The following is a 10,107-nucleotide window of genomic DNA, read 5'->3' on the forward strand; positions in this document are numbered from 1 at the left end:
CCATCGGCTGTGGGCGGTTGGCAAGTGGTTAAACAGATAGTGTAGGTTAACTCTCATACTACTGTACATGGAGGTAGTAAAATCGGCCAATCAAAATTGGATGTGTGTAAGCACGGTAATAAATTGAAGTTTACCAAAGTGGTAATTTTTTTTTTCTTGTCCAGCGATGTACACTCTTTCACATCCATGGAAACTAAAATCCTGTTGTTCACCTAATTAGATGTTTGATACAAACAGATGCAGAGGGATAAAGGCAACAAATATACCTTAAAGAAGTTAAATGTACTTTAAAAGTAAAGATAGCTGGGATTTGATATGGGTCTCGATTCCAGAGGAGAAAGTGAAAGTGGCAGCCAGTTTCCAATAGCCAGCATCCAATCAGATACTTGCTGTCATTTTTTAACCTGCTCAAGAATGACAATGGAATGTGATTGAATGCCATGGGTAAGTCATCTATTTCTCATTTTGGTAAAATTAGGCAATTGGTATGTGTCAAAGTAAATCTGGTAAAAGCTAAACTGTTACTTTTTCTTTTTGAATTTCTTCCACTAGATATTACTATTTATTCAAACATATCAGGAATGAAAAAAAGTTGACAAAAATAAAACTACATCCAAGGCTCCAATATAATTTCTGATGCAGGGCCAGAGAATTCACCGTGGACTCGTACTGACCATTATTTTTGTTAACCCCCTTGGGGGTATGATTATGGTGCAGGCATGGTTCACACTAGCACGTTTGCGATAAAGGAGTACATTTTGAAGCAGAATCACGCGATGTGCAGACTGATCACCTAGGGAGTAGCTGACAAGTCTCAGAAATTCCTCACTAATGGCTAGACCCACTAGTGAGGATAGGATGGTCAGACAAGCAGGGTCCACAACGTACGGACAGATAAGGTACAGAGACGGAAGGCTGATTCAGAGTTAGGTTCAGGCAGGGCCGGCAACAGTAATCAGTTAGGCAGAAGTACCGAATCAGCAAACAGGAGAGTAGTCAGGAAAGCAGAAGATCATAACAGATAATAGTAGCAATATAGCAATATCCTAGTCTAGGTGTGAAGTCCTTGGTTTCAACACCTGGGATCTAGACTAAAGAATAGTACACAGATATCACAATGCAATTAGTATTTTAAGCTATTAACAGAAACTGGCTAAGTGTGAATTCCCAACTCCAGCTGGTTCTAACACATTGTAAGATCTGACTAAGGTCTAAACGCTAGCACGTTAGCGTTTGCAACAGCAGACAACCAGCAACTGACAGGCAGGTCCTATATATACTCAGAGTGCTCCACAGTGCCGCCCAGTCACTCAGCCAATCCGGAGCACTACTGGAGTCAGCTGACCGGCTGATCAGCTGACTCCTCTTTTACTTGCATAAAGGTCCTGTCGCCTGGCGCGTAGCTCTCAATCTATGTGCACTAGACGGACCAGTCAAAGCAGCAGCATGTAGCTGCGCGGCAGAGGCCGCCGGCTGACACGCGGAGATAGCCGCCATGCCGCTTGGCCATGCGGCGGTATCTCCACTATCCTTTACAGTATGTTAAAAAGTGGGGTGACTGTAGCATTGGTCTTCTAATTGCTGAAGGTTTTGCCAGTTGTGATTGCTGTATGAAATATTCATACATGACTTCACAATGGTGTGGAGTGTCAGTGGTCACTTTGATAATGGCCTCATACTATCATCCTCCTGCTCTGACAATGCACAGAGATATCATTTCTGGTACTTCTCACAACCCATTGTCTCTGTTACAATCCTAACTGTTCTCCTAAATAACAAGAAGGTTTGACTTACTGATTTAAAGACAAAATGACTGTAATCACTGTTATCCTTTTAGATGTAGGGAAATATAATAATTGGGGTCAGATTGAAACATGGATAAAAAAAAAATAGTTGGAGGGAGAAGGCGAAAAATACACAGACACACACACGCGCGCGCGCACACACACAGTAGATAGATAAATAGATAGATAGATAGATAGATAGATAGATAGAATCGGAAGTGATGAGAGAAAATGCCAATATTCTTTTGCATTGATTTTCAAGTGAAGATTCCATTGAAAATAAGTTTTGTTATTTTTCACGTTTTCGTGAATTTTCACTATAAAAAATGTTGTTTTTGTGGAAAAATAGTCGTGGTAAAAATGTCATTTTTTTGCATTTTCGCAGTAAAAATATCAATGTTTTCACAGTAAAATACAGTTTCCGTGAACATTTAAAGGACCACTATTGTGAAAATTGTAAAAATTTTAAATAACGTGAGCACATACAAATAAGAAGCACATTTCTTCCAGAGTAAAATGAGGCATAAATCATTTTCCTCCTATGCTGCTGTCACTTACAGTAGATAGTAGAAATCTGACAGAACTGACAGGTTTTGGACTAGCCCAGCTCCTTACGGGGAATTCTAAGGGTTTTGTTTATTTTCAAAAGCACATAGTGAATGACAGTCGCTCTTCCCAACTGCCAAAAAAGTGTGCAAACAGGTAGCAGGGCCATCTGAAGCTTTATATAAATCATTTTCAGGGATTGTCTCTTTAGAAATAATAAAGGCCATGTGGAGAATACCCCATGATGAGATGGACTAGTCCAAAACCTGTCGGTAAAGTCAGATTTCTACTACTTAATGTAAGTGAGTGACACACACGCACAGTCACACACACACACACGCACACACACACACACACACGCACACACACACACACACACACACACACACACACACACACACACACACAGTCACACACACAGTCACACACACACAGTCACACACACAGTCACACACACGCACACACGCACAGTCACACACAGACAGTCACACACACACACGCACACACAGTCACACACACACACACGCAGAGTCACACACACACACAAACATACACAAACACACCAACCAGTGGCGTAGCTAGAAATTATGGAGCCCCATAGCACATTTTTGATGAAGCCCTAGAAAGTAGGCACTCTTGAGCGATGCCATTACCCGATGGATATGAGTAAACCGGGCAATTTCAATTTCTATGCAATGTACACTGTGTATCGTTCATGGGCACTGAGACAAAGTCAGACGGTGGAGAAACAAATTAAACACATCATATTGCTATGCCCCTGACACCAACCAGCCAGTGTGAAAAATCTATTTCCCTAGCAGGTGACTAGCAGGTGACTATACAGCCACCCAGACATATCACTGTGAGAAAACGCGGAAAAGCCGCCGCGAGTACTCAGAGTAAGGCGGCTAATTCCGCGGCCAACATGGCATCCACTAGCCTGACAGAGCGCGGAGAAACCACCACATGCCCAGTGAACAGGGCGTCCGACGCGGCGGTTTGCATGCATGGGCCTACCATTAGCAGTATGGCTGAACGCGGGGAAACCGCCGCATGCTCTGACAGCGGTGCGGCTGGCCCCGCGTTCAAACCAGCAGATACATTACAACACATGTCTGGTGTGGCTGGGACTGATAGTCCACACAGGTTCAGAAGGACGCGCGTGCACGCTGAGAGGCAGAGCCTTTATGACAGTCAGAAGGGTGTCAGGTGATCCAGCCGATCAGCTGACAATTCTATCAGGTTTCATTGGTCCAGCACTTGGGGAGGCGCCGGAGAGCGCTTGTGTATATATACTGGGTGCTGGTCATTTCTCTGGTGTCTGGCGTTGCGATCACTACATGGTAGCACTCAGACCTTATCAGAATCTGTAATATTTTCTGTACTACCATTCTGTTATACTTCAGACTAGTTCCAGGGTATTGATGATCAAGGAGCTCACACCCAAGAGTAGGGAACTGTATTAACATTCTGTTATACTTCAGACTAGTTCCAGGGTGTTGATGATCAAGGAACTCACACCCAAGACTAGGGAACTGTATTACCATTCTGTTATACTTCAGACTAGTTCCAGGGTGTTGATGATCAAGGAACTCACACCCAAGACTAGGGAACTGTATTATCACTCTGTTATATATCAGACTAGTTCCCGGGTGTTGATGATCACGGAGCTCACACCTAAGACTAGGCATTGTTATTACCTGTTATGACTTTCTGCTTTCCTGACCACTCTCTTGATCTCTGATTTGGTACTTCGCTATATCTGATACTCTGTTGCTGAACCCTGCTTGTCTTAAGATTCCGTATCTGTCTCATGTCTCTGTACCTGATCTGTCTGTCTGTTGCCGACCTGGCCTGTCTGACCTCGAGAACTATCTTCCCTGTTTGGAGATAGTTCACAGACCTGTCAGTGACACTTCACCATTGGTGTCACTCACTCTCTGGTCCTTCCCACTCTCAGCCTGGCTCCGCCCCTTGGGGAGCATCAGGCCATTGAGAGGAATCTGTTCTCTGAGCAGTATCTCTTATTGCTTTGCACCCTCTATACGGGTGCTCTCCTCAAAGTATTGCTGTTGCACCAACCACTCCTATCACTCAGGTGTCCAGAGGTTAGAAATATATCTGATTATCGGTGATACTGCAGATCACCGATGATCAGATCCTCTCTGTGTTACACCGATCGTTACAATCACTCTATTTCCTAGATATTCCTCCCTCCCTACTATATAATCAAAAATCCCTGATTGTGAGAGTACCCAAATCCTATGATGAGATTAGACTGGTTGCTGTGTAATCTAGGGAGGTGCAGTTCTTGCACTACAGCACTGAAATAGTTTCACTATCTGTGATGCCTCATTCAAATTTCCTCAAAGCCAAAATAGATCCGGGGGCCAAAATACCTTTGTGTCGCATAGTGCGGTCTCAAAAGTGGAGGCAGAACAATGTTTCTATTGCAGAAAACCTGCTTTTAAAAATGTGCATCCTAAAGCTGCTGAAAGTGATGAAAATGATGATAAACACGGGGCCAGGGCAGATTTTTTGCTTAGCCTTCAAAAATAAAAAATGGAATTTCATAACATTTTGAGTTTTTCCATTTATGTAATATGAAGCAAAACACTGAGCTGCCATCAGACAGGACCGACCCTGGATCATTCATGTGATTAGCCGTAAACTTTATTTCATAATAACAGATATATGAAAAACCAATATTATTTCCCTTCCCTTTTCCCCTCGGGGCAAATACATCAATAATACAGTATAGCAGCCACTTCAATGCTGCCGGGATCACTGATAATTAGATATCCCGAGCATCAAGGCTGTAACGCTAAGCTGCAGGAGCAGCGGCAATGAAACATTTAATCAGGGTGACAAAGGAATAGGAAGGGGAGATGTAGTGAAAGGCAGCCCAGATACCTGAACTGAGGGAGTTGGTAATGAAAAGTAACAAAAGTGGTACAGCAGCTTCTTGCTTGTGCAGTCATGTGTGAAAATGAAAATCTTAAAAGCCCAAGGCTATATTTACAGGTCATTGCAAAACTCCATCAGAAAGCAGGCCTCTTAACACACTGTACTAGGAAAACTCTGAAACAATTAGTATTAGCATGAGAGCACAGCACAGTTGATTTGGCAGAAAAGTTAATTGTTTTTATCCACCCGCTTAACAGAGTAATTTTGTCTCAGCAAACATCAATACCAAATCATTCCCTGCTTCTTTGTGGCCGCTTTCGGAACTCCGCTCAGGCCTCTATCTGCGCACCGCACTGAGAGCTCTCCTAATTGGAAATTGACATTTTCAATGTAGCAATTGACATCCAAATCTGTAGATTCCCACTGTTTAAAAAAAAAAACATTTCGGAGACGCTCAAAATGTTGCATTGCCTTCGCTGCATTCACTTCTAATAGATAAAATATACAGTACCTCATGAAATTAAGATTGTGCCTGGAGAGTCCCTATCATCTGGCATTCAGAAAACACATTAGGAGGCAGCAAAGCAGGCTGTGGGGACTTTTTATGTTTTTGGAAGGTAATACAGAGAACCATTCCAGTAAAATATGACATCTGCAGATAAAGGCAGACAGCTGTATCAGAGCATTGATTAAAACACACATCTCCAAGGTGTGTTTTTGTAGAATTAAATTACATTAAACATCCTTTCTAAACTACAATTATTGAATATAGTTTCCATTTTATCAAACTGGCATTTAAAGAATGATTTATAATTCTCTATATTGGCTTGTTGGCCTTTCTAAAATTCATAGGATAGGGACGGTCACTGTTAGGGTACCACGGTAGCCTGTGTGACAAAGACAAGACCACGAGCCAAATGGTGCAGTATTGTAGGATGAAATTAGCTCCATATTACAAGAGTAGTTATATTCACAAAGCCACCTGTTTAGTCTAGCATTTATGATCACATAACTTTTTCCCCTATAACACATCGCTATGTACTGCTCTGAGACAAGCTTATGTGCGTTGGGTCTTACTGGAGAAAAGCACTTTGCAAATGTTTTGTTGTGGAGCCAGGTAGCCCAAGTGCCATAAAAAATACAGTGAGCGCATAGCTTTTACGTTTTCTGGAGCAGGCTCCTAAACATTTTCTGCTGGCTCCTGAACGAGGCTAGAAACCCACTAGGAGTGATTTTCTGAGCGCTTTGTGATTTGAAAAGCTGTTGCTAATGTAATGCTATCGGTGTGATTCCCCCTTGAGCGATTTGATTTTATAAAAATCCCCATAGCATTGCATTAGCAAGAGCTTTTGCAAATCACTAGCGATTAGAAATCACTCCTAGTGGGTTTCTGGCCTTAGACAGGTTGGTTTCACAATTACATATTCATTTTCCAATCCTTCAACTTATTTCTTCATTTTATTTCCTCATATTTATCTTGCGGAGTTGGTGGTCGGGGGTTGCTGTACACGTCTGATTATCGGCTGAGGCGGTTGTTATCTGCCGACTCAGCTGACTCTGATCATGTGTGTGTGTGTGTGTGTGTGTGTGTGTGTGTGTGTGTGTGTGTGTACGTGTGTGTGTGTGTGTGTGTGTGTGTGTGTGTGTGTGTGTGTGTGTGTGTGTGTGTGTGTACGTGTGTGTGTGTGTGTGTGTGTGTGTGTGTGTGTGTGTGTGTGTGTGTGTGTGTGTGTGTGTGTGTGTGTGTGTACTAGAATTATGGCTCATACACGCGGGGCACAATTGTCTGCTGACCAGGGAGCGATAGCTCCCTGGCGGCGACAGCTATCCACACGTCTCACCAGAAAGGCAGAGACACGGCGGAAGCTGTCTGTGAAGGGAGCATCCCCCGGCCGGATGCTCCATTCACTTGCCTTCGTCTCCTGTCGCTAGTCCGCACACACACGCAGGACACGTGGCAGACTAGCGACAGTTGCGGAGACAGAAGTTGCCAACGATTGAACTTTTCAATCGCATGACAACTTTACTATTCGGCGACAGTTCGTGGCGTGTGCGTCATACACACGGGGCAACTGTCTCTCAGACATGCGGGTGCCACGTGTTTGTGGCGACAGTTGTTCCCCGTGTGTATGAGCCATAAGACTCCAGACCAGGAGGGAGAGAGCAGTCAGCTGCCATGGAGGAGGACTATCAGCAGGCACAGCACTGGAAGATGTAAGAATCCATCACTGTCATTATGCTTTCTTTTGCATGGGAGGTGGGGAGGGTAAGCAGTGACTAATGGGGGAGTAGAGGAATTTTTTGTCCAATTTTACTATTTCTCTGTATTATAAGGAACTGCCCAAAGTATCCTTTCAATATATTCACTCAATCAGTTCTCCCTTCTAATACATAGATTTGGTAAGATTGTACAAAAAAAATTGGATCATTATTAGTGGCCAATCCTCAGTGATAACTGCACTCAAACTAAAGGTAACGATACATGGGCTGATTCTGGGCCAAATGTACTATTGATTAATTCTCCCTGACAAAGAAAAAAAGAAGCTTGGTTGAGAAGCAATCGATCAATCTAGCATTTTACTAGAGATTTCAGAACCGCTTTCAATCGTTGGTGATCCCTAGCGGTTTGAAAAGGGCTACTGCAATGTTAAGTGTATGGCAGTGTTTTCACTGTAGCGATTTTGGAGCAATTGCATTTCAATGTTAAACAATCGCAAAGTGCAATTGCTCAAAATCGCTTTCCTAATACAGTGAATATAGCAGGAAAACGCTTTGCAAAACACTTCCCAGGGTGAATGGGCCTAAATCAGTTAGATATTAATTTGCATCAGAGAAGATTACTGGTATTCATCAAAGTCTCTTACTGAACACATGATCATGGCTGGATAGTGTACTGGTTGAGGGCTCTGCCAATGACACAGGAGAACCGGGTTTGAATCTTGGCTCTTCCTGTTCAGTAAGCCAGCACCTATTCAGCAGGAGACCTTGGGCAAGACTCCCTAACACTGCTACTGCTTATAGAGCGCGTCCTAGTGGCTGCAGCTCTGGCGCTTTCAGTCTGCCAGGAGAAAAGCGCAATATAAATGTTCTGTCTCCTGTCTATCATATCTACAGGAAAAACTGACCCCTGTATGGGTACCTTTAAATTAAGTTATTCACTGCTCCATGAGTATTTTACAATAGTCATTTCAACTCAGTACTGAGTGACCGAGCTGTGTTTTATATATACAGCACTGCACAGAACAAAATCAGATTGTATCAGATCAGAGATGTTGATTGAACAAGGCTTTGGACTATTATCACTAAATATAACTTCTCCATACTCAAAATCACATTATTATAACCCAATATAAATGAGTATAACTGCATACATTAATCAACAGTATAACAAGCAAATACTAATAACTCCAATGTATAAACTTTACATGAAACCGGTTTAGTCTAGGTTTAACAGAAAAATCTCGCATGCCAGGTCACTGTAACCAGCTCTTACCTCACATGGTCTCTCCAGTACATTTTCCAGAAAGGCCAGGGCTTCATGTGAAATCAGCTCTGTCTTAACAGCTGATCAGTGTTATCAGTAAAGTTAGGAGGAAAAAAGTTTTTGTGTTTGTTCCCAAAAGAATAAGTTAATCCATGTTCATACAAACTCTTGGAATAAAGACTTCCCAGAAAACAGTTAATATTAGAAGTTTCTTCCTTTTCTCCATAGCATACAGAGGTAATCAGTTCCAGTAATAAGTCTTCTGTGGTCCAGGCAAGAGACAGACAGTTTGTCCTCTCTGCCCAATGAATGCTCCTCCCTATATCTAATTAACAAGAGGTGGAGAAGGCCACACAGGGTTCCTGTTCTGTTTATTCTGTGTAAACAAGCTGGCTATATACTGCTTTTAGCAAGTGATATTTAACAGATCAGTCCAGAGAAAATGCTAAAATTAGCTATAAACCTAACAGTTATCTCATGCAAAACTTTTTAAGTTGGGGATGCTTATAAGCAATTGTTTCTAGTTATAGATTTTCTAACTTTTTCATTGCAATGAAGGCATTTAGCTATAGACTACAAGTTGCAATTACTATAATGAAAAGAATAAAAGTAATGTGGATTTATATATATATTAAGTGTCTATATGGAGAAAAACGTGAAGTGTGGAAAAAAAAAAAAAAAACAAATAATTTATTGTAAAACGTTTCCACTTTGACAATTGACAAATTAAAAGTCAGTTGCATTGTTTTAAGGCCTGTACCCATCTCGCAATTTTTCTGATGATTTTCCCGACGATCGGTGATTTTTTGAGCGAGGAGTGGTCCTTTCCGCGATCTTGCAATGTGTGTACAGGTGCTTGATCACGCAAATGTAGCTTTGCATTGTGCGGCAATAAAAACCGTCACGGTGGATCAAATCTTTAAGATCCCCGACGACTCCCACGCAAAGATCCTCGATTGCTTGAAGTCTCGTTCGTGCCCGTTGTGTAATGTCACATAATGTTGCACCTAACCCGCCAGTCGGTAGCTGGATCAAAGAGCACTCATCGTCAGGGAAACGTCACTGCAACCATCTTCCTCATTGCTGCGGTGAGTATTCAGCTTTACTTTCTTATTAGGTACATAGTTTTACATTCATATACAGCAGTTGTAGAAGGTGATATATCAATGTTTTACTTTAGCACACAACCTAAACTTGGTACCATCACGAGTTACCTATGATCATAAGCTGTTTTACCTGATCACGAGGTCGAATTCCAAATTCGTGATCACTTCTCGATCACGGATTCAGTTCTGAATGCACCCGTGATCGTGGTCCAAATCCGGCTTGTGATCACAGATTTAGCCATGATCACGGGCCGTGATTATTACTTGAAAACCCGACAAC

At 42.3% G+C, this 10,107-nt stretch overlaps 1 protein-coding gene across 1 annotated transcript in view; it reads right to left on the reverse strand.

Annotated features, from left to right (window-relative positions):
- The window catches only part of LOC137553191 (cryptic protein-like), a 44,207-nt gene extending 35,268 nt beyond the window's left edge, over positions 1-8,939 (reverse strand). The window contains exon 1 of the mRNA XM_068271437.1: positions 8,731-8,939. Coding sequence (XP_068127538.1) covers positions 8,731-8,777 — 47 coding nt within the window. The 5' untranslated portion in view covers positions 8,778-8,939. The remainder of the gene's footprint in view (positions 1-8,730) is intronic.
- Between the last annotated feature and the right edge of the window lie 1,168 nt (positions 8,940-10,107).

The sequence above is a fragment of the Hyperolius riggenbachi genome, chromosome 1 (genome assembly GCF_040937935.1).
Source record: "Hyperolius riggenbachi isolate aHypRig1 chromosome 1, aHypRig1.pri, whole genome shotgun sequence".
Taxonomy (NCBI): Eukaryota; Metazoa; Chordata; class Amphibia; order Anura; family Hyperoliidae; genus Hyperolius; species Hyperolius riggenbachi.